At 32.2% G+C, this 23,075-nt stretch overlaps 1 protein-coding gene across 1 annotated transcript in view; it reads right to left on the minus strand.

Annotated features, from left to right (window-relative positions):
- Positions 1 to 23,075, minus strand: part of LOC130895367 (sperm-associated antigen 6-like) — a 67,891-nt gene that overhangs the window by 43,207 nt on the left and 1,609 nt on the right. Inside the window, exons 3-6 of the mRNA XM_057802605.1 lie at positions 21,394 to 21,525; positions 18,640 to 18,919; positions 15,194 to 15,460; positions 12,706 to 13,055 (exon numbers count right to left, since the gene is read on the minus strand). Of these exons, the coding sequence (XP_057658588.1) occupies positions 12,706 to 13,055; positions 15,194 to 15,460; positions 18,640 to 18,919; positions 21,394 to 21,525 (1,029 nt within the window). The remainder of the gene's footprint in view (positions 1 to 12,705; positions 13,056 to 15,193; positions 15,461 to 18,639; positions 18,920 to 21,393; positions 21,526 to 23,075) is intronic.

The raw sequence follows: 23,075 nt of genomic DNA on the forward strand, positions 1-23,075 counted from the left end.
TGTAATCTTAAAATTTGAAACTACTGCAGCAGCAGCAACAATGATCATGCGGTCATGCTTTGTTGCGGGTTGAATAATTTTGTTTCAGTCCTACAAACTTGAGCTATCTATTTAATACATAAAATTTCTAAAAATGTTTTATAATGGCATTTTGCTTAACCCAGAACCAAGTAAATGTCTCAAAAAACTCGCAATTAAAAAATTACATCTTGGAGTGGTGTTCAAGCAATTAACATATAAGCAAAAATTAGCTTTCATAGCCAATCCAATTATCCAATTCCATTCAACTTACTCTAGTAAGTTCTACTCAGTCACAACACTTTAGAATATTCTACAACTGAAACAATCATACAGCTTATCCAACTGTATCGAACCCAGTTACATATTGTTGAACTCTTTCTGTACAAAATATAGAAAAGCTGCAAAATTTCAATCTATACTCATTTATATTAAAGTTTATCTCATAATTTCATAATAATCATACTGCAATATGCAATCATTATAGCTGCAAATCACCTGATGCTTGTATAAGAGCAACAGAAATCATGAAGAAAACGTGGATGTTTTGTAGGTTTAATTTATTATATAATTCAGTTAAACATCAAAGACTGTGAGCACCGTAAAATGTGAGAATGAATACTCACAACGGTGGTTTTGATTCAATCCCCTTCCACACTCTCAAAAATTGTTATTCAAAATTTCCCATATTACCATTTACAAATGAATTGAAATATATTCAAAAGTTTCGTAAGAAATTATATTAAGTATTTTGTTTTGGGTCTTGTCGATGTTACCGTTGTACAGAGATTGGTATGTCATGCAACAAATTTGCATAAAGAGAAAAAAATGCAGCGTCAAAATTAATTAATTAAAAGAAATTACAAAAGGCGTCCGAAATAGGGTTACCATAAGTAATTGATGCCAATCGTAATCAATGCTTTTACGGCAGCGTTTCTCAACGGAGAAGCAGGTCCGGTGAAGCATGCCAAGTTGTCCGCGAAGAGTTTCAAATTCGTCTTCAATTGCAGTTGGGAGGTTAGGAAGAGTGGGTCTTCATAAACCCAGTCCTTGAGAAGGCTCTACTGGAAAAAATCACAGGGTTTTATGACCGTGCGAGGCACTTAACGAATCCTCGTCTGCTTATCCATTCTCCAAATGAACATAAAGGTACTCCAGCGCACATATCGCGTAGTGCGGCAAAGCTTCATCCTACTCGAGATAACGGATGTTCGCAAGTTTTAGGTTGTTGATCATTTGCCCACGTAAATCTTGGAGCATTTCAGATAACTTTGGCCTGTCACGTTACCCTCAAAGAAGTACGGACCCACGAAACCTCCTGCATCGATTTTCGAGAGCATTACCTGACTTATGCCGACCTCTGTATAGAAATATTCGTCACACTTTTCTTTTCAAATAAAACGTTATTCACAAAATTACACTAAAACCCATTCAAAACACAAAGAACCTTTTTATAAAAAATTATTATGTATAAAATAACTATGAATCTAAATAATTAAAAAAAGGTTTATTAGAATTTATAACATCTTTCTGATAATTTTGAGTCTTCTCGATATCTATATGTCACATTTCTTTTTCTTTCAATACTGTCGATTCTTTGTTCCTCCGTTTACTTCATCAAGAAATAATGCGTGAGACTATCCCATTATGGTTTTTTTAAAAATAATCGATGAAAACAATTTCATGACTATCTCAAGCAATGATCGTCATCACTTTTCCGGTCAATGAAACTTATTTTGCCTGTTTCGGAGCAGATTCGTCAAAGCAATCCACTATCCACTGTTTTTTTTTTATTTCAGCAGTGAAGCGAAGGAACAAATTTCATCTACAGTTATGAATCGATGCTTTAAGGCCTAGAAAATGTTCATTCGAATGGTTCAAAATGATATCAACGTGATATCTACCGCGCGAATGGCTTACTCATGCATAATTCTTTAATCGGTGTATAGCATATGCAGTTTTTTGACCTGCTGATAACCTCTTCTAACTATCTAAGCCTATCCAGACGGTTTTCTAGTACCATTTGGTAAAATTTTTGGTAATATCGCGATTGTCATAGTTTTTAGCCGTGCTGAACTCGTCAGCCAAGCTGAAATGGATAAGTTTTGAATCATCTGCTCAATTTACGGTCGTTAATGAAGGTGCAGAGTCTCCGTAAATAGTATCGAACTGCTCTTGCGTGGCCTTTTGAAAACAAAACAAAATTTATATGATTTCCATACTATACGTCCAAAATGGCTGAAAGTTTGGTGAGAATCCCTCAACTTACGCAAATATATTTATCAACCGATATTAATAAGTATTCATGTTGATGTCGGACACTTTTTAGATACCCCTCGTAGTACAATATTCTTGAAAGAGACAGCAACTCATCTATTTTTGTAAGATCTGTTGATATATTTCATAATATGTGACTATGAACGTATTGAAACTCCCTTAATCTAACATCACTTTATTATTTTTAGAAAATAATGTTATTCTCATTATTGTCAGAGATTTATGGTATTCAAATATTGAATGATTTTCATTCCAAATGGGTTTATAGATATCCTTGGGTAAGAATTCTATCTAAATTGCGTTTCTATCATTCATTAGCAACTGAACTTGAAGATTTAACTAATGCGAAGTGCAGATATAATATTATCTTTTTTTAACACTCCTAATATCCAAAGAAAAAACAAAGAAACATAATATTTAATTATTAAAAAGAACATAACCTAATGTTACCTAACTAGTACATGTTGTAGTCGTTCAGGTATAACGTAGATAAAAATACCCGTGTGTGTAAGAATTCTTGAGATTCTTGTAAAAATATTTATCATTGACGAAACCATTTCTTGTCGCCAAATTTACTTTTTTTGTAAAATCAGTTTTGTTAGTCAAAGGTTGCGCGTTTATCAATATTTTCTCAGGTGGTATTTATACTTCAACATAATTTTTTATAATAGATGGCGGCGAGGGGATATTCTAAACTTTAAGTTTAACATGAAACGGGGGATCCGAACCTAACTTTTTCAAAGTGTTCACATTTTTACGAAATTATAAAGAATTTCGGCACAATGATTGAATATTTGCACTTCATATTTGATGAACTTGACAATGTTAATGAAGAAAGTATCAATATTGTCGACGCGCCGAGAAAACAAAAAGTAATTCGTCCTAGAGCATATCATTACTGTTGTAAATTTGTTGTATTTTTATTGAAAGCATGACATTGTTATTTTCATAATTAAATTCCCTTGCCAACTCCTCTCAACCTTTAACCGCATCACTTTTTTGTTTCTGATTGTTCCTTTGAATTTCTTCAGCGAAAAGCACTACTTCATTTCGAGAGAAATTGCAAGATATTTTTTATTCTTTGTTCTCTTTTCTTGTTTATTCTTGGTTTAAACCAGAGTTTAAACGTTATTTTAATCTCCAGTTTTACCCTAGATTGTAAAATGGGCCCTAAGGAGAGAGCTACAATTAAATGGGTTAATTGAGAACCAGAAAATATTTACAACTTGACTTATTTCACTTTGACTGTGACTGTGAAGTGTCCGTACAAAGAGAGAGATCACAATGTATGTATCTAAGAGAGTTGTCTGAAAAGTTTCCTATCTAATACAGAAATTAGACATTTTTTCCCTCAATAATTCTTATTTTTCAAATCTGCTTTTAGGCCCACGTTTTCAAGTGAAGTTTAAACCTCAAACGTCACTTTGAACCACAGATACTGTTTTTTTCGTCTTTTCTAGAAGGCGTTTACAGACAAACTTCGGCTTACACGTTACCGGCAGTCACCAGGTAGTTTAAACTTCGGTTCAACATGAAAGAGAAGATCCGAACCTAACTTTTTCAAATTGTTCACATTTTCACGATATTATAAAGACATTGATGATTGATGATTGACAATTTGCACTTTATATTTGATGAACTCGATGATGTTGATGAAAAAAAGTATCAATATTCTCGAGGCGCCAAGTTATTCTTCCTAGAGCAAATCTTTAAATTGTCCAATATATTTTTTTAAATTTGTTTTGCTTCTATCTAAAACATTTCTTTGTGTTTCTTCACAAGGTTAACCAAAAGCACTACTTCGTTGTTAAGGAAATTGCAATTTCAAATTGTTCTTGTTCTATGTTGTAATATTGGCCCTTAAATCTATACACTACCTATGCTCTAACCTTTTTTAACGTAACTAAATAATAATTGCCATCTTTCTCCTTTGATAGGCGTTTAAGTTTGCAGTAACGTCGTTGTCTGATGAAACTCTCTGATGCAAATAAATCTTTAAGGGTTGGAAACAGGAAAAATCGCTAGGTGATAGATCTAGTGAAATGCAATGCAAAGTGTGCAAAAGGACGTTCTATTGAAGAAAAAGCATTTTGTTTTTCTTCAAATGCGGTCGGTTAATTGTAATTTCTTCCTTTACTGTATAAATCAATGATATCTAATACTCTCCTGTTATAATTTTTCTTTTTTGAATTGAATTACTATACTAAAAAATTCTCGCCACCAGTAGATTTAACTATTTTAAATCTATATATAATAGGAATTTCTTCTATTTTAGGAGCAACTAATTTTATTACCACAGTCATTAATATACGGCCTAAAGGTATGTCATTAGACCGTATACCTTTATTTGTTTGAGCAGTCGTAATTACAGCCATTCTTCATTATTATCCTTACCTGTACTTGAAGAGGCTATTACTATATTCATAGTCATTTTATTAACTGATCGAAATTTAAACACATCTTTTTTGACCCTGCTGTGGGAGGTGACCCAATTCTAAACCAACACTTATTTTGATTCTTTGGACACCCTGAAGTATTTTAATTTTTCACGGATTTAGATTAATTAATCATATCGTTAGACGAGAAAGAAGAAAATAGAAGCTTTTGTTACATTAGTCTGAATCGATTAAAATGTCTACCCGATTGCTCATTAATCACCTTACCAATTTAATGAGACTTTTCCAATTGCCTTAAGACGGCTATAATTGTACCTCTGCATGAATGGGGAGATAAAAATCAAGCAACGAATTAACACCCAACTGCACTACTTCCCAAGTTATCTAAGATCATAGAAAGATTGGTCAAAAAGAGGCTTTTATCATTTCTGTTTAAATATTAAATACTTACTACCCATCAAATTGGGTTTTTAAGTAACAAATGTATAAATGATGATATATTCTTCCTCCTAAATAATTTGTACTCAAGCCTAAACAGCCATCACTCAACTGAAACAACTTTTTGTGATTTTTATAACGTTTTTGATTGTTTTATCATAATATTATTATTAACAAATTGTAGTACTACGGTTTCAAGGGAACACCTCTCACATGGTTTAAGTCATAACTTAACAACAGGGATAAAATTGCAGACGACAATTCCTTGGAATGGGAGTTACATATTTTCAAATATATATCTATATATATAAAAGAAAGTCGTGTTAGTTACTCCACTTATAACTCAAGAACGGCTGAACCGATTTAGCTGAAAATTGGCAGGGAGGTAGTTTAGAGCCAGGAGAAGGACATAAGGATACTTTTTATCCCGTTCGACAGCATTCCCGTGTGACTTCACATGAAATTTATCCCGTTCGACAGCATTCCCGTGTGACTTGACATGAAACGTCAGTCACTATAAAACGTAGTATAACAAAAAAGAATCATAACAAAACGCAAATGACAGCTATGTAATTGACGTATAATGACAAATATGTAATGACGTATGGATGACAATTTGATAATTGTAAGAAATCAATAATAAAACTATTTCTATATATATATATATATATATATATATATATATATATATATATATATATATATATGTAAAAGAAAGTCGTGTTAGTTACTCCACTTATAACTCAAGAACGGCTTAACCGATTTAGCTGAAAATTGGCAGGGAGGTAGTTTAGAGCCTTCATGGATCATTGATGCCAATGTCAAATGAAGATCCAAAATTTCTGCAGATCTATTTTATGGGCAATTGTGACGAACGTGTAACAACTCGATGCCAGTATAATTTCATTGAACAAGCAGAAGAGAGAGCAATTGTATTGTCATTAGAATTATTTCAAATCAAATCACTCAGCCAAGCAACGCGTGGCCGGGTCTACTAGTAGATATATAGATATAAATATATATATATATATATATATATATATATATATATATATATATATATATATAAATAAGTTATACAATATTATACATATATTTTTAATGAATTTTAATGATTTTAATGAATTAATATTAGTTTGTGACAGTGAAAATACTAAATTCATTATTATTGGCTAATTATGAGAAGCAACCGTTTCTACAGATTTTAGAAATGTGCCCGACACTGCCACACGATCAGCGGATTCCAAATAGCATTAAACAATATTAACATGGTCAGCGGATTCCAAAACACGCTTCAAATAAATATAGGTTGATTGCATTGAACTGCGAATTCATCGCGTTCATTGTTATTTGTTTTGCAAAGTAATTGTTTTGTTTTTATCAATAATTTTTATGAGAATAATCTTTTTGCTCCGGTAGAAATCCAATAAAATTAATTAATTTGAAATCATTTTCATTTGTTTCCACTTCATCATGTTGCCATGGATACTTATTGATCTATTTCGATTTTAACAATTCAAATATTTCATATTTCAATTTATCACGATTTGATTGTAATATTGAAGGGAATATTAATGACGTTATAGAATCAAACATAACAAAAATATAGTTATTGGTAAAAAACTTGTATGGAAAGCATTTATGGATTTTTGCAATTATAGAAAGTATCAATATCAAAAATATCAAAATTGGGATTGATTTTGAAGGATTGGGCTGTGAACATGAGAAGAAAAGATGGTTCAGTTTAAAAACTACGGTCATAACCAGGTACAACCTAATAAGTCAACTATTACAAAAATAATATTATAAAGAAATGGAAATTATATTAACCCATTCAAAAGTGTTTTATTTCAACAACCGCTTGCGATTCTATACAACGGAAACTGCAGATCCCTGTAACAGGAAACAAAGCTCGACAGCATTGACTTTTTTTTGTTTCGAATCAAGCAACGATGGTTCTGTAAAAAAATTGATAAATGCTAAAAAAATTCAACAACTTTTTCAAACTTGTTGCTTAAGGCCGCTTGACATGATGCAAGCCAACATGCAAGAAATTGCATACAATTCTAGATCAAAATATTACATAGAGGAATATTGCAAGTCGTTTGACATTATGCAAGTCTCCTACCATTGCATCATGGTTGTCACTAATCAAAATTCCAAAAGTAAACAATTTTCCAAACTCAAACACTGGCAATAATTATATCTGCCTCTGCCTTGCTTTTGGAGTCTGATTGACTGTTTAGCTAGAAAATTAGACGAGAAAATATAAAAAAAATTAGTTGAGAATGGATAAAGAAACATTTAAAAAACTCCAGAGGAAAATAAAACGTGATATGAGCAGTATAGAAACTCATTTCTCTATAAAATCTAAACTTAGACTCAATAAAAATGGCACCTAATCGATAAAATTGCGAGTGCGAGATCTTACATGAAAAAATCTGCTGAACTTCATCTGTGCATGCTTTTGATCAAGAAATATTGACTCCTGCATTGCATTGCACGTTGTCTTGCGGCTTTTATACGCAACAGACCTCCAACAATTTCTACTAAAATCTAATAATCGTTATTTTGATTTAACTATTTTTAAAAAAGATGAAAACATTTTTAATTTACTAGTAGTAGTCGATCAGTTAAAAAGAAAATTTGTTTACACTTTTAATAATCTGTTATTTTTTAATCTAAAATCAGTCTAGACTATAGACAGTAATTGCCCGGTTATTAAATGTAATCAATTTCAATTTTCAAATCTACTACAATCTACGAATGATGAAAAAAAATCTGTTTTATAAAAAGGTATTATTTCCATTTTATTATAGTCCAGTACGCCTAAGCACATTTCTATTTTTAGATTCGGTTTCTTGACATCAATTCTCATATTTTAAATGAATGACCCCCTAGGGGGGTCGCGAAGCCTTAGTCGGGGGGTCACCAACTGAAAGAAAAAGGCAAGGAAAACAATAAGAACACAATTTTAGTGAGAAGATGGGCTTGTTTATCAAATCGTGGTGTTATTTTTGAAACGTTAATAATCAAATCATTTCTAATTACAGTCTATTTCTCTTTTTAGTCTTAATGTCTACCATTGCAGAAAACGTCAGTTCACACAAGTATGAAATGGCGAATGGCACTAATAATTTTATAGCTTCCCTTGCTAGCTCTGAATATTCGTGTTTTCTTTCCATTTCAAGCATGCCATCAGCAGCTAAATCTAAGATATATTCTTTCATATTTGTGGTGACATCAGCCAGATCTATTGACTTGTCTAAAAAAGGGTTTAAAATCCATCTACGCCCATTGTCAGCTTCAGACTGCAAGTCTGGAAAGTATGTCAAAAGTTTCTCTTGTAAATTATGCAAGCTCTGTATCAGGCAAGGAATGTGAGCCCTAAACTACAAGACTTTGGTTTGATGCGTTACCTTCAACAATCTTCTGAACACATGGAAGACTCAAATATATTGTTTTGCAGAGAGGATAATCACAAACGAAGTTTTGCGTGAAATGCTTTGACTTTATCTTTAGCTGTTAAAATATTTTTTTCTCGACCTTGGAGGTGCTTGCTCAAATTATTAAGGTGGCTAAAAAGATCTGCCAAAAATGCTAATTTCAAGAGCCAAATAGGGTCACAAAAACGATTAGCATATTCAGATTTTGCATCTTGTAAGAGCATTAACAATTCAGCTCTCAGTTCAAGAACTCTTGTCAATACCTTTCCTTTGGATAACCACCTGGCCTCTGTGTGATAAAGGAGATTTTGATGAAGCGAGTCCATATCTTCACAAACGATTCAAAATAGCCGGGTTTGCAAGGCTTTAGCTTTGATATAATTCACAATTTTTATTACCTCCTTGAGCACGTCATTTAAATCAGAAGGTACTACCTTAACAGCTAGAGCCTGTCGATGAAGAAAAACAGTAAGTCCAGGATATGTTTGGCATTATCGATTTTAATTTCGCAACGAGTCCGCTATTTTTGTCAGTTATAGCTTTAGCGCCATCGTTACAAATAGCGATACATTTTTCCAATAAATATCGTAGTCGTAAGTGCTTTCTAAAAATATATCGTACAAACCCTGGCCAGAAGTATTTGCAGGAAGTGCTATGCAAAATAAGATTTCTTCCATTATATTCTCGTCTGTTTCTAAGCCCACAAATACTACAAACTGAGCACAATCTGAAACATTTGTAGATTCGTCAAACTGCATAGCAAAATGTTGGCTCTAATTTTTCGATTACTTGTTCTTGAATATCATTGGTCATATCATTTATTCTGCGTGAAATTATATCATCAGAAAGTGGTATGTTTTTCAACTTGTTTGCCTCCTGCTTATTGACCATAATTTCAACCATATCAAGAGCTGCTGGCAAAATAAGTTTTTCGGCAATTGTATGTGGTTTCACTTAACTGAGTGAGAGGAGAGTTGAAACAAAAGAACATTGCGGGCGGCGACAGGTGGTGCGCGCGGGCCACTTCCTGTCCTAGCAGTGTTTAGTATACACCTAATTGACTAGGATGTTTTTTTCGAAAGGCTAAAAATGTTGGTAATAACTTTGGGATTGTACGGGCATTTGTGAGGAATGAAAAATATATTAGTTCTCTGAAATTCATTCCCTCAATATATCCCAATATCCAGATTATAACATCGTCTAAAGTTTTTGTAAATTTGACAAACTTTCAAAATTTCTCTGAATTTAGCAACATAAGTCATTAAATACTTGTCTAATATTAACTCAATATATGTCCCTCACAACACACAAGCTCTTCCAATATCAATTGCAGGCAATTTTGTTTGATCTACCATAGGCGTAGATACCTCATTTTAAAATTTATTATTTTTATAAATACTTGTATATCTTATACGAGAAAGTATTCGTTAAAAGGCAATCGAATCATTATAAATTGGACAGCATTATACGCTGTTATTTAGACAGATGTACTTAATTATAGTTCTACTTGGAACTTTGAAAAAAATCATTAATATACCTCGTAAGCTTACTACAACTGTACAATAAATTATAAAACGTAAATAGACGAGTAAAATGTACCTGCCTGTTGGGTAGTTTGGTTTAAACAGGGTACCAGACGTTAATTCGGCCCTTTTTGTACCCGATTTACCTATTAGAACTTCGGTAGTCTTTAATCTGACGCAAATAATCTTGTCGCCATCGAACGATCCTTGACGATTCGGTTATTGCCATCCCTTTATTCAGTTTTTTATGTTTAAAACCACATGCTGATAAAACTTAATACAATGTTCCTAATATTAGTATTACTTCTAAAATCGCAACCCTGTTCTTCTTATATAAACTATAAATTATCCTACGTATAGAATCATGAATAGCTTTGTCAACTGATTTCATTTTTTCTTCACTATTTTTTCGGTTCTGTGAATTATATTTACTTCAGTTAATTCAGCAATTCTTATTATGATTGCATTATCAGATTGCTGAATATTTTCCTTTTTTAAACCTTCGAATATGTTTAAAATAACTCGCTGTGTTTGTATATCTAAATCTCTATTATTAAATTCATACCTGCTTTTATTCTCACTACACTGTGCAATTTCTTTATCTTCATTTGCCCTAAAGAACGCCTATATGTCTATTTATTTAAAGAAATTTATGAATTAAATGAATCTCACCAAACGACGCCACTACTTATCGCTGACTTTCTTCAGGAATATTTCGAAGAAATTGTGTTCATACAGCTTCGGTTAATAAAAATGCATTTATATTTACGTTACGATTCAATGTTTTCATTGGTAAACAGTGGAGATGATAAGTACACGTGGACTGACGGTTTCTTAGATGTTTACCGAATTTTATATGGGGAGTAAGCAATATTTTCCATTTCTTAATTTGGTATGAGTGCCGTGCGTATTTATGAAATATTGATTATTTCTCTCATAACTGTCTTCTGCAATTAATATTGGAAGAACTATTTTTGACGACTTTGGAGTATTTTTTGGTAGTACGGTTACTTGTTCGGAATGGCGAATTGACTTCAAGCTTATTGGAAGAAGATTTCATTGTAATTTTTTAAATATTACATTTTATTCAATCATTCCATTACAGTGAAGAATAAAAAAGTTGATTATAATATTTCAATTTTGTTGGCATAGTTAAGTATGCTTTTAGAGGTAGAAAACGTAGCGAAAAGCTAGCTGGTAACTAAAGGTTTTGTTACGAAATTTTTTTAGGTTATGATTTGTTTTGTCACTCCCTTGTCGTATTTTCCTGATTTTGAATAAAAACTCGGTTTTCGTACATTTTTGCTTATTGAAACTTTTAATTTAATTACTACTTTGCTTCATTTCATAATTTGTAATTTGATATAACCTAGTCGAATTAAAAATATATAATTAAAAAAATTAATGATACATATAATCATAATTTCCTCACCCCACTAAACTTTTCCTCACATTTAAATCGTCAAAGCTGATTTATTTTGGGGACTACGATATTATTCACTTCTAGTAAGATAAATAGTACAAATTTCAGATCAAATAAATATTGATTAATTCAATTGAAAGGTTACAAAAAAATTCAAAAATAATCGTAAAATCATCATTTACTCTTGTAATCCAATATGTTGAAAGAGAGTGGATATAAATTTATTTATTTGGAAACTTACAAATCTATTTGAGTGTCAATCAATTAGCCTGGCATAGATGAAAGCTATTTTTATAGGTCCACGATATGGGTCCAGAATCCGGTCCTGTCCAGTTACAATAGAGCTTTAAAATTTGGCAGAAATGGTTTTTCTTTGAAGTTTGTTTATATATATCATAGGAGACGATTTATTCACATTGTTTTTTAACTAATTTCTAGAAGGGGCTTTTTATTTATTTGTTTGTTCATTTTCTAGAATTTTTGAGAATTTCGTTTTGCGTATATAAACGAGTTTGTTTAGCGCAGTTTAGTCAGTTTATAATAAATAGTCTTAATGAACAGAATGCATTAGCAAATTAACCGAATAATTTAAATAAATTCTATAAGTTCGTTCTGTATCAGTGAATAATTAATAATTGTATAAGTTAGTTAAATCTAGTCCAATTGTTTAAATAAATTAAATGAGTAAAAGGTAGTGTTTATAAATTCACCCTACCGATAGAAATAGTATGAATAAATAAGAAAAACATTGCAATAAATTTACCCGAGCTGATACAATTTTTAGGTATTTTATTGGTCTTTCATAACCATAAGCAATACAGAACTATAGAAAAAGGTTTTTACGGGCCATAAACCCTGTATATTTAAGATTACATAGCCGTATCATAATCTTTTTTCGATAAGAAGGTAGCTATTTGCCAGTAAAGATTAGAAATTTAATTTTTTAATTCCAAGAGATACCAAGTGTCATCTTATACTCTTCTAATCAGGAACATCTTCCGGACTTTAAAAAAGAATACGAATTAAAACAATTTTGCAAACGAATGCGCTACTATCTCTGGTCTAATAGTGACTTTTGTTAGTAATATGGAATCAAAATGTGTTCGAAACTATGTTTTCGTATTGTAAATTCATGTTAATTATTTTCGTATTCTTTCCAAACTATAATATGATTCATCACTTACCTTACTGTACTGCCCAAGAACGTATTTTAATATTTGTGACGGTGCGCTGTACAACAAAGGTTCCAGAGCGTCGACCAACAAACATTTCTGAAGACACAATTTCAATGTGTTTTTACATTTGTACTTCAAATCATCCGAAGATTTATCACTTTCATGCAGAGCAACAAGTCTCGGAAATATATTTGCTGCCGCAACAGCCTGTGAATGATCCGCACTATGTTTACCAATTTGTCCAATAGTCCACGTGGTAGCGGCCAATAGTGAATCATCAGTGGATGTTTCAAGAATCTCAGCTAATATGACAATAACTTTACAGCCTAATACAGACATTGCCAAATGTTCCGAATGAGCTAAAACAATATTACCGATTCAAAACTTGCAACAACCTCATTTTTTGTGGTTTATTAATTATAACTTCCCTATTGCAAATAATCTGATTTATTTCAAATCTGACACTGATATTCTCTTCATTAGTAGTTCTAACAAGACAGTTTTTATAAAGTTCTTTTCTCGATATCATACTACAGCTGCTACATATCAACCTTATTTTGGAGATTGAGCCATTCAGCTACAGCTGCTTCAGTCTCCACAATGAAATTTCCGTAAGCTCCTTTCTTCTTTTGATTTTTATAGTCTTCTCCAAACATGCAGCCCTCTTCGAAATGATTTGTGTATTTGCCGATAGGATATAGTAGGAATGTACACCGAAATATGTTTTCAAAATAAATAAAACCGGGTAAAAATTGTAACGAATTTGAAAGGGATATTAAGTATTCGAAAAAAGATATACATGTTATACCAAGAATTAGAGATACCTCTCGTTGATTGAAAATTACGAGGAATACGATCGAAGAACTTGAAGGTATTGGTATTGAACTCCTGTCATATCCATATATCAGATATATCATTTTATTCATATCCATGGCAAAATTCTTGCTTGAAAATAAATTTGAAACAGAGAAGATGTTTGCATCAATTTTTTTCATCTAAGCTCAAAGAATCGTTTTACCAAGAGCTTGTTGACCATTGAGACAAAATCATAGAATAGGATGAGCTATACTTCGAATGTTGAGGCTTTCTTTTTATATGATTAGTTAATAAACAAAGTGAACAATGAAAAAGATATTATTTATGAGACACCCTCTATATATGTATACGAGGATATATTAAAAAATTCTAAGCCTACTACAGAACCAAACAAAATTTCAATGTCAAAATATTTTATTCCTTAACATGTTCTTCTCTTATTTGGATATATTCCTCCACAGCTCTTATTACTTCGACCTTATTTACGACCTTTTAAATTTTTTTTCAGTTAAGGAAAGAGATATGGTGAATAAGGAGATTGCTCTAGTAATTCAAACGCTAAATCACGAATTTTTTACATGGCAACAAGAGATTTGCGGGCAGGGGTGTTGTCCTGCAAAAATAAAACACCTTTGGACAGCGTTCCGATTCTTTTCCCGTAGAGTAGTCAGTAATGTCGAAAAGTAATCTCCAGTTATTGTTATACCCTTATCCAAAAAATCAATCATGATTACTCTATGGCAATCCTAAAAAACTGAAGCAAGAACTTTTGCAGCAGATTTTTGGACACGAAACTTCTTAGGTCTTGGAGAACCAGAGTGTCGCCATTCCATCGATTGTTGCTTTGTTTCTGGATCGTAGAAATGTATCCAAGTCTCATCCATAGTAAAATTCGGTTTAAGAATTCTACATCGTTTTCAAATCGAGTACAGATCGAACGAGATGCTTCTACACTTGCACGCTTTTGGTCAACATTCAAACATTTGGGGATCCATTTTGCAGCAATTTTTCTTATGTCCAAATTGAAGTAAACTTCATGATGCACGCGTTCGTATAAAATATTCAGTGTTTCAGATATTCGTTGTAGCCTAATTCTGACTGACATAGAAATTGGCCTTCCCGATCGGTCATCATCTTCAATGGAAAATTTACCTTTTTTGAAGCTTTCAGTCCAATTATTCACGGTCGCATACGAAAGACATTGATCACCAAGGGTATAAAGCATATCTTCTATCTTTTTTCTTTTAATTTATTGCGTAACTCTGGTTCACTTTTTTGACGTCAAACTTTACACTTACACTTCTAATAAGTTATTGGTCGTTGCTATGGTAACGCAATATTTTGTTTATGCACGGAACTGGTCTAGGCTAACTAGATATCAATACATCCTCGTATATCTTGATGGTATGACACTTTTGATTTTAGAAATAACGCACCACCATCAAATAGATGACAATGTATTGAAGATTCAATGGTAAACACGGCTTAATATTTTCCAAAATTATCAACTTCCAAATATACAGGATAAACTTTCAAGTTTCAGAGATTATTTGTCAGTTACAGGTCGTAAATCAAAACAAACCTTCACATAACTTTGCCAAGTGAACTTTAAATTTTAAAGTGTCAATTGTACCTAGCCAACACAAATATTTATATAATCACTTTTATCAAGATTATTTACCTGATATAAATCCCAAGGCTACGATGGTCGGCATTTTGGCACCTCCACTATCGTTTTGATACAATACTTCCATTAAAGCACCAATTCCGCCAGTATTAACAACCAATTGAGTTAATTCTAGGGATTGTTTGACAATGTCTCGTACTAAACAAGCAGCATTTCTGCGAACTCCAGGACACGGGTGTGCCAAATGTAACAAGACAGTGGGAAATATTTCCGCTTCGACTACGGCTTCAGCTATATCTAAACTGTGTTTTGCACAGGAACCTGTAATTACAAACAACAATAATTATATCATTAATTTTCAATGTTGATAGTATCTTAACCTAATAGAAAATAATATCTGAACAGTATGGACAGTAATGTTTCCGACCAATTTCACGAAATTGGTCTCTTATTGGAACCTATTTGGATTTTAGTGTGAATGATGTCTTCATTCGATGAATATTATGTTGTGGATGCCATATTTTTGGTGAGAACAAAAAACCAGGAGGCGCATTTGGGTTTATTTGATTTTAAAAAATTTACCAGATAATTTTCTGTATAATAGCATATATGGTCAAATTTCAATACAGTGCAGCGTAGGCGTTTGATGCATAGAGTTGGATAAAATTTAAAACGCTCACATTTCGTGGTATATTTATAAAGTGAAGCATCAATTGCCAGAATACCGATCATCCGGATGACCAGTCATGACCGTTGGTTAAAAAAAGTGTTTGTAAATATCCCTCGCGAGATTTCAAAGTTTTGTATTTCTCGAGTGTGCCCGTACACATTCAAGTTGATAGACTGTCAGCTGATATTCAATGAATTTTGAAAAATTTGATGATTTTTAACCCAAGAACATTCATAATGCGGACGAAAGAAGTCTTAACTGGAAAAATTTGCCAACCAAGTCCCTTGTTTCCAAAATGAAATTTGCTTGGGTGCAAAGCCTGCAAAACCCGCATTACAGCCATAGTTTGCGCTAACTCTATTAGCGATCACAGGCTGCTTATTATTGGGAAAACAATGCAGACTAGATGTTTTAAGGGCATAAGCTGTTGTATAAAAATATCAAAAAAATTCATGGATGGAAACAGAGATTTTGGACGACGTTATGAAAATGTTTTTATCCCATATATGGAAAATCCTCATGGAAATGGGTAACGACGTTTTAAATGACAATCAATCAAACATCACAACAGAGCAATACAAGCAGTTCCGGTTCGATAGAGTACAAGAGTATGAATACCTGGGAGTGACGGTAACAAGTAAATGAGACGAAATTATAAATATCGACAAAATATTGGCAAGAGGCAATAAAACAGTTGGTGCTCTAGGAAACCTTTTAAAGTCCAAAGATATCTCAAGGGTAACGAAGCTAAGAATTTACAGGACACTCAGGACAATTATACAGCGGTAATGGTATATGGTAGTGAATGTTGCTTCATGAATAAGAAAGAGGCTAGTGGCTAGTGCATGGGAAAGAGAAGAGTTAAGAAAAAATATTGGAGCGATACGAGTGGAACAAGATGAACGGAGAAGAAGAACGAATTCAGAGCTTAAAGACTGCGTTGGTTGGGGCATATAGCCAGAAAAACCCCAGCAGAAAACATATTCAACCGAAGTGCTCTTTTTCATAGATAATGCACCAACTCACCCATTAAATGTTCTGAGCTAACTTGATGGCAAGTTCAATCTGTTGGGTCCAGTGCCAAATGTGACGTCAGTCCTACAACCAATGCACCAGGGTCTACTAGAAACATTTAAACGTATCTACAAGAAACAATTGTTTCAAATTCTTCTTCTAAATATGGAAAATGGTGGAGAATCTATGTCCTAAGCCACGAAATTCGCAAGAAAATGGTTATACTGATCCAGATGCCCCTCAAGAACTACTAGAAAATAACGATCCAGATAAACTAAGAACAATGAAGCACCAGGTTTTGAGGAGTGTGATAATGTCAATATAAACGATTAGTTAAATTGCGTCGTCAATGATCCTGGATGTATATCCTAATTCTTACAATAAACTTTAAAACAATAAAAAAATTTAATAGAAAATGAAAAGCTTTTAGAGGATATAGTACAAGCCTATAATTTAAAAAGTACAAACCTATACATCTTCACAATGAATTTATAATTTAAATTTGATGTGTTTCGAGAATTTTCGTAAATATGTACAGTAACCGATATGATGAATTAATTCCATTTGGCTTTTACCTAAAGTATGTTCAAAATATACTTTTCTACCGAACCCGCCCTCTCACCTTACTTCATACGTACAAAACATACATGCGCCCCATAATCGAATATAGAGCAAACGTTTATTGCACTTTACCCGACTATCTCCTTAAAAAACTTTTGACCTGCGAGCAGTCTATTCTCAGGTATTGCCAATATAAGTGTAGATTCAGCCCCAGTAATACCGTTTATGTCAATACAAACATTCCAAGCCGTCTAAATGACCTCCAAGCCCGCAATGTGATTCGTACCATCGAATCAAAAAACTTCGCTGCCAAAAAAACATTCTTACTTCCTGGCTCGCCAATATATGGCCTCTCTCCTGATATTTTAAAAGAAAACTCCCCTATCCGCCCCTCCGACTGCCAGCAATAGCATACGAACACTTCCCTGAAATCTACCTTAACTTCCTAGACAATTCCCATATCCATCAAATAATAAACCCTTTTACACACACTTCGTCGATATTCGTAGGTTTTCTACGGTTTCTCTGTAACCAGGTGAACAGGTTCACTAGCTAAATGGCCGACGATAGGGAATAATGCGGCCGAATTTTCAGTAAACAAAAAAAAAATAGAAAAACAAAAAAAATACAAAAACAAAAAAACTATACCCCAAACCCGTTTTGATTTAACTAGAGCTCTCTTTTTTTTCTTCTTCTGACCAATGGCAGTTCGCTTTTCCTTCTTTTCAGCCAGGATAACACAACCCCAGCCCTACAGAGGAGCAGATCCCATATCAGGGTCAACTCCAACAAACCTTCCTCCTATAAAAAATTTCCCTTATTCCATCCAAAAATTATCGAACGAATATTTCATAGAATCATTCTTAAAGATCCATTGTATAAAAAAAAATTTCATTATTTTAACATTTTTTCTTCTCTATCCTTCATTGTATATTTGTTTGTAAGTGAGAATACATCAAACCCCTATCAAACTTGCTCAATTGTTAGCTAAAAATGGATACATTCTTTGGTCCAAAAATTTTATTATTCTCCCTATAGCCATATATCTTTTTGGTATATCTAATGCATATCTAGAAGCCTTGATACTGAGCCTTTTACATTTGACACTTGATATATATCAAATTTTCAGGATTAATTTCACTTTAAGGCCAATTTAACTTATCCAACTGATGTATTGATAAAAAAATTTGTTCAAATTTCCACATGATGCTATTTAATTGTAATTTGCCGTCATAGATTTTATGTATAAACTTACTTAATGCAGCGAGAATTTGTTTCTTAAGTTTTTCGTCGGTATTACTTAGATTTTTGACGAAATAAGGTATTGCCCCTGCATCTACTACGCTCTGTGCCAATTCTAAACCATGCTTAGCAATATCCGCTAGAGCACTCGTTGTAATCTGCTTCAAGGAAATCTCTGGTTCTTGTAGACATAATAATAATAGAGGTACTGCACCAGATTCAACGCAAGTTTGAGCAAGTGATTTCGAATGTCTGGCGATATAACCAATTCCCCAGGCTGCTGCTTCTTTAACCTGAATATCAAAGAAGTTTAAGGTAATTAATAACAATTGATTTGGAATACAAATGCATAATATTACTGTGCATTTATTCTAAGGATATATAAATAGAGAAATGTATGATGTACTGAACCTCATGATCCAAGTGCAGAACCTCGCTAAAAAATCTCGAAGACAGAAGCATCATGGCATACCAATCTAAGGAAATGGTTCATACCATCATCAAAACTATTACTTTTGCGGACAATAAAATAGAAATAACCAACATGATCTCCAATGTCTAATATGAAGAATAACTTTATACAGTAAAAGCATGTTTATTATATCGGAGAAACCTCAATTTTAGTCGTGGTTTGGAGAATTGGGAATAATGTTCTTCGAATAATATTTCACAATAAAAAATTACTAGAGGCAGTAGCGAAGTAACAAACGGAATCATTACTAAAAAATATGTACTCATAATTAACACCACGTTTAGTGCCCGCCAATACTCTTCAACAAAACTTTAACATTTCAAAATAATTTTAATGAAGAACGTTATCACAATTGCTGAAATTGTCCGTTGACTTCTTTCAAATAATAATGATGACATAGACAACAATAACGAAAAATGTAATATAAACTGTTTTTATTATGTTAATTTGACAAATTTTTCACATCGTTGCCATGTTACAGTTTTTTCCAGTTGTTGACATAAAATGATATGGTAAGTTGACTACAGCTACTTTTAATTGAATAAATAAGAAGTAAATATGATATACAGGTGGTTACAAAATGTGATCTCGTCTCTAGGATAGATAGAAAACTGAAATATATATATATATATATATATATATATATATATATATATATATATATATATATATATATATATATATATTTGTCCAAGTTCTTATTTCTTTGGGATTTTGACAGAAACAAAACATCAAAACATAAAACATTTTTCATTACCACATGTACAAAGACTTTCCCAACAATTATCGAATTATTATATAATAATTAATATGATATTAGTATAAAGCATAAAGGACATAATACATTATCCAAATATTTCACTAAATTAAAATCTAAAACACCAAAAAACAAAAGAAGTAATATTATATATCATAGGGCAGACATCTCAGTATTTAGAAAATAGACTAAGAGGTCATCAATACGATAAAAAAAATAGATCTACATTAACCAACCATGAAATTTAAAAAAAAACATGAATTCAATTATAAAGATTCAAAAATTCTTTGAACGGAATTTAATACACTAAAAAGAGAATTTTTAGAAATGGTGCACATCTATAAAAACGAAAAAGCAATAAAAGATAAAAAGACCAAAATAATTCAAGTAAAATGTATAGATCTATTTTGTAAATTCTAATAAAACTACAAGTAATTTAATTGATTAATGGTACATATTTGAGATGAAGGGATTAAGGAAAACGCAATTATTATTATTAGAACAAATTTCTATTCTGATTTTATCCTTATTTTGATATTCAAGATGAAGGTGATCTATAGATCAATATAAATACGCAAATTGTCAGTGTCAATATCATATTTTGATATAGACTTAAAATTAGTCGAAACGTCAATTTTTTATCAATCTTTTGAAAATTATTAAAAAAAACTATTTTCAAAACAGAAGAGACCTATAATACATATTTTTTACGATTTTGCCGCAAGTAATGGCGTTGTATTGAAATTTTATTCGAATATGTTTTGGAAGCTGATACATCCAATGAATTTGTTTTTATTTATGCCTTTCATAGAGGGCGCTACTTACACGGTTCGTACTAAGTAATATTGAACATAACCTTTTCAATATTAGATTTATTAAGCAAAGTTTGAAGTAATCTTAAAAATCATTTAGTTTTACACCAAAAATGTACTCTTGATAAAACCCGATACTGTCTCCCATTTTCGGAATATTTTAAGTCAAAAATTATGGAGTAATAACCGTTGCTGATATAAAGTTGTGATAAAGTTATTAATTATTATTATTAATAAGCATTATGTGAATTGAAAATTTTTTTTCGCGTAAATGAAACCCCATCGAGAAAACGGATACATTTGAAAAAATTGGGACTGACGTCTTTCGTTTCTTATAACGTTTCGCAAAAATTCAGTCTAATCAGTATAGGATATTATTTTTCAAAGTAAAATGAGTATGGGCACTGAGCTATTGGAGGCCTTAGTATGAAACAAACAACAATTTGATAATCTTGTATTGCGGCTCTAGGCTCAAATTGTTTGTTTCATACTCAATGTGTACTCAAATTTTGAATACACTCACATGTTATTAACAGTGTTTAAGAAACTACGTCTGCCAATGTTTAGAACATAAATGTCCCTAATACACCAGTAATGACCTTATTTACAACCTTGGATATTTGAATTTGGTTCAGTTACTGCTATTGTTTATAGGAATATCAAAATTTAAACAACAAAATAACTAACAGTTACTCGTATATAACTGGCAATCAAATAGATACTTACACTGCTTTCAAAATCTTCTAAACATCCTATCAAAGCTTGTAAACCACCAGCATTTATAACCTGATACGCACAATTGACATTGTTTTTACAAATTGATCGAATAACAAATAATCCGGCTTTCTTCTGATATTTCTAAAATAGAGCAATGGATGTTTAGATTTCAAATTATAACTACTCATATTACTAGTAGGGATCTGGAGCTAGCCGAAGTTGCTACTGTGCAGATGTAAATGCATGTTAGGAGTGAATGATATACAGCGATGTATTGAAAACACTCGATGTATACTTACTCCCTATAAAACATCAAAAATTTATCGAGACCAATTTTAAAAACATATACTCTTATTCAAAATCTGGCATGAAATCAAGAAAATTTAACAATTGTTTCTAATATAAATGATTTGTAATAATTATCAGCCTTTCTCAATAGTCGAAAATGAAGGTTATAGGAAGGAATCTTATAAAAGCAGGTTGCTCCTCAATATAAAATACCAAGCAGAACAAGTCTAAAACGATTGTTGGACAATAAATATGAGCCTTTTCGAAAACTTTCAAAAAGAAGTTGTGTACGATAGAAGACATAACGTTGACAACAGATATTTGGTCTGATACGTTGAATATGAAAAGTTTTATACGTGGAACTGTTCATTTTGGCAAAGACATTGAGCTCATTTCAGTTACTCTCGGCTTACACATCTAACTTATAGAAAAACAAACGATGTATGGAAAATATCGATGTATTTTTGATACATCGATATAAAATCGATGCCACTATCCGATGCATTAAATCGAAATAATCATCGATGTTTCTTTTTCAGTGTCCATCACTGCATGTATCCTCCTCGCGAAACTTCAAACCTTAAGTCCAAGTCTGATTATTATGATTAAAAGTAACCTTTTGAGTCCACAAAACTTTTAACAAAGAATTTATTGTTGCATATGAACTTGTCTTGTATTTAAACCCCTCCAGAGATTGAAAATAATATGATTCTCTGATTTATCTTATTAAAACACAATACGAAACAGAGCTCCACACAAGCGCGTGCGATGGCAACCCCATTAACAACATCCCAACCCATCCTAATCTAATATTAAAAACATAAACTATACAAACCAAAATAAACGAGTATTTGTCTCTCTCACGAGGATGGTCCCAGAAGTACCTGCCCCAACAAAAGAAACACAAAAGTTTTGTATAAAACATATTTATTTTTTAACGTTTCATACACTTTTCACCTCTTCATTGCTGGAAAATCTTTTACCACCGAGCCATTTTTTCAAATCTGGGAACAGAAAATAGTCTAAGAGGGCTAACTCTGGTAAAGAGGGTGCATGAGGTAGTAATAATTCAAACTTTAATTCACTAATTTTGGCCATTGCAATAACGAATGTGTGAGCTGGTGCATTGTCTTGATGAAACAACACATTCTTCTTAACCAAATGCGACCGTTTTTGCTTGATTTCTTTGCTCAAACGTTGCAATAAGTTCGCATAATACTCGCAGTTGATAGTTTTTCCTTTTTCTAGTTAGTCAACTCATTTACGGACATCCCAAAAAAAAACAAAAAAAAAACACGCCAAGATCTTGCCAGCAAACGGAACCTTCTTAACCTTCTTTAGACCAGGTTCTCCCTTTTCAGTACATTGATTTAGTTATTCTTCTGTTTCGGATGTGAATTGAT

The sequence above is a fragment of the Diorhabda carinulata genome, chromosome 6, assembly GCF_026250575.1.
Source record: "Diorhabda carinulata isolate Delta chromosome 6, icDioCari1.1, whole genome shotgun sequence".
Taxonomy (NCBI): Eukaryota; Metazoa; Arthropoda; class Insecta; order Coleoptera; family Chrysomelidae; genus Diorhabda; species Diorhabda carinulata.